Source organism: Oncorhynchus masou, chromosome 21 (genome assembly GCF_036934945.1).
Source record: "Oncorhynchus masou masou isolate Uvic2021 chromosome 21, UVic_Omas_1.1, whole genome shotgun sequence".
In the NCBI taxonomy this organism is placed as follows: Eukaryota; Metazoa; Chordata; class Actinopteri; order Salmoniformes; family Salmonidae; genus Oncorhynchus; species Oncorhynchus masou.
In genome coordinates, this window is record NC_088232.1 from 13,415,782 (window position 1) to 13,418,886 (window position 3,105).

Below are 3,105 nucleotides of genomic sequence, written 5' to 3' on the forward strand. Positions count from 1 at the left end.
GTCTACTACTACTACCACTACTACTATTTCTACTTGTCTACTACTACTTGTAGTAGGAGTAGGAGCAACAGCAGTACTGCTCTACTGAATAGATGCAAAACAGTGACCCATTGTTTATAACAAAGGAACTATCCTGTACATCCAAAGCACAGCACTTGTAAACAGATTATCTGCGACCACAAATAACTATGTGATAGTAAAGGGCAAAGAATGTAAGAACAATGCCCTTGCATATTGTATGATCATTAAAGGAACTCCCATTATACCCAGTCACAGCTATTGGAACTACACAGTGGGAGATCATGACTTGTGTAGCCTTGAGGAAATATGAGCTTTACACAGCCACATCAGCATATGAGATAGGGGAGAGCGATAAGAGAGTGAGCTAACACGGGACATGGTTTAAAAGGCCAGGTTGTAGGCTAAGGCAGGTCACTCCTTAGAGTAGAGCCAGTCCAACCCTTCCAGCAACCATGACCTACAACGGCACTTGGAAAGTAGACCGCAGCGAGAACTATGAGAAATTCATGGAGGAGATGGGTAAGAGATTGATCGTTTTTGGAACATTTGTTTTGGGGGAAAGACTTTTGGGCACAAATGGCACAAATGCATTTGAAAGCAAAGACAAGTAGGCCTACAAAATGTATACATAAACAGGCATACAAAGTGCATTTAAGAAATAATGCAAATAATGTCAATTCACGTTTTGTACCACAGGCAAATTCAGTGTTTGTATAAAAGCTATTTTTAATGCATTAAATGCCTTTAGATTAGAGGACTATGTGTGCACCTTGCACCTAAGGCACTGTAAAATGAATGCATCATCTCTAGCCAGGCGCTGCACTGTAGTACATGCAGATGAAATATCTTGTATAGTTGTTTGCGCATGGTTCAATGAGATTTGGTGTTGGACACATGGATTGTGTGTCTGTTCACAGGAGTCAACATGGTCAAGAGGAAGCTGGCCGCTCACGATAACCTCAAGATCATCCTTAAACAAACTGGAGACAAGTTTGTCGTGAAGGAGGACAGTACTTTCCGCACGCTGGATTTGGAATTTACCCTGGGAGTCACCTTTGAGTATGCCCTTGCAGATGGGACAATGCTATCAGTAAGCAATGCATTTATACAGTATTATATAGCATAATATTATTGCTGCCATACAGACAATAGCTGTGGAAGAGCATAGGCATAGTTGTTATGTTGATGCATAGTGTATTCCCAGGATAATAAATTAGTACCAATATCATTGAATGGGTGCATACCACAATTCCACATATTTTATTCCTATCTGTTATTTCCAATAACAAAAGTTTATTGCATTATTTTTCTGTGCTCAAAAGCTATTGAGAAGCTATTCACGTACTTGATAATGAATTGCAAAGTACAAGGCAATTATTCTTACTCAATAAAACAGTACAGTCCCATTGGCTATGTTCCAATGTGTCCACACTAGGATACCGGTCAGAACACATTCACAATCCATTTCTTTATTGTGTACAGTATACTACTGTGTATATCAAGTATAACCACAGGCCTGATGAAGTATAAAACCTTTCAGCAATGAGATGAATATGATATAATCTTTTGAGATGTGCAGCATGACTGCAGCAACGATTACCTGGAATGTTGCCACTTGATTCTTGGACCATTATCATGATGAATTATTTGACCTTTCACCCCTCAGGGTTCATGGGGCATGGAAGGAGACATGATGAAAGGTACATTCACCAGAAAGGACAATGGAAAGGTGCTGACAACTACTAGAGCCATTGTTGGAGAGGAACTTGTACAGGTTAGTTACCCTCTCTGGAAAATGTTTTACACACCCTTAATGAAAACCTCCATAAAACGTATTTACACTTTTGAAGAAGAAATCAGGCAGCAGACCTTGGCCAAAGTACAAATCAAATGCTTGAAAGTACCCATCTTGATTTACCTTGGAGTTTGCAATGTTGGGACTATTCTATTTGGTTCAATTGTACATGGCAAACCAAATCAAGTGCAGCATTTGACAGAAGTGTTTGTCATGGATATGAATTTGAACCAGGTCTGGTTGTAAGATATTTCTGTTGTCATAAAAAATATATATATACTGTATATATCTATCTCTATATCTCTATATCTATCTATCTATCTATCTATCTATCTATCTATCTATCTATCTATCTATCTATCTATATATATATATATATATATATATATATATACTCTTCCTCCAACAGAGTTACAGCTACGATGGTGTCGAAGCCCAGAGATTTTTCAAGAGGGGTTAGAGGAAACCGATCAACCAATCCAACCGCTAAGAACAAGAAGCGTTACCTTCAAATCCAGAATGATACCATTGTGAAACTGAACATTTTACAACCTTTCCTAAGCCATTGGACCACTTCAGGTCTTTGTAACACCAACATAATTATTAGCTGTACAAAAGTAACTATTTGTAATAGAAATGTATAAAGCAGGTTTGATTTTCACTTCAAGTTTTGATATTTTAAGAAGTAAACACGTTTTTAAATTATTTATGGAGTCATTTTCTGAATTTCTCAATGTGCACATAATGTATACAGATATTTATGAATATTCATGATTTAGATGAGTACAAGCACAGTACTGCAATACGCTATTGCCAATGACTGACTCACTGTTGGCAATCATCAATGGAAATCAAGTGACTTCATAAACCAGAGGCATACAAAACACGTTTAGTGATTGCATAATTTTAGGTTTATTAAACAATGAATAAATATAAATGCATAGGCATCTCCAAAAATATAAAGTGTGCACAGACAGCTCTACTGTACATGTTTCTTTTTAAATGGAACCTGTTCACCTTTCTCATGGGAAAAAATGCAAAGGCACTCCAGATACAACAGCAGAGCAATATATACGAAGTCCATACTCCCAAAAATAGGCCGTGAGAAGCAAGACTTACATAAATGAATAATAAAATGTATATTACATGAATCATTTAATGTAAAGCATTGAAATAACCAACTTTACAACAAGCAAATAAAAACACTACCAGTGAGAACTGGGGACACATTTTCATGTTGAGCTACATTAAAACATATAAATGGGGATTCATACAGTATTTCAACAGCC

General features: G+C 37.0%; 1 protein-coding gene across 1 annotated transcript; it reads left to right on the forward strand.

Annotated features, from left to right (window-relative positions):
* Positions 1 to 401: 401 nt before the first annotated feature.
* Positions 402 to 2,521, forward strand: LOC135507827 (fatty acid-binding protein, intestinal-like). The gene is made up of 4 exons (XM_064927508.1): positions 402 to 540; positions 939 to 1,111; positions 1,688 to 1,795; positions 2,226 to 2,521. The coding sequence occupies exons 1-4, from the start codon at positions 474 to 476 to the stop codon at positions 2,274 to 2,276; spliced, it is 399 nt and encodes a 132-aa protein (XP_064783580.1). The 5' UTR covers positions 402 to 473; the 3' UTR covers positions 2,277 to 2,521.
* Positions 2,522 to 3,105: the final 584 nt, after the last annotated feature.

Coding starts and splice junctions, on each gene's coding strand:
- LOC135507827 (XM_064927508.1), top strand. CDS start 474: ATGACCTACAACGGCACTTGGAAAGTAGACCGCAGCGAGAACTATGAG. Junction 1,112..1,687: donor CAGATGGGACAATGCTATCA/GTAAGCAATGCA, acceptor TTCACCCCTCAG/GGTTCATGGGGCATGGAAGG. Junction 1,796..2,225: donor TTGGAGAGGAACTTGTACAG/GTTAGTTACCCT, acceptor TTCCTCCAACAG/AGTTACAGCTACGATGGTGT.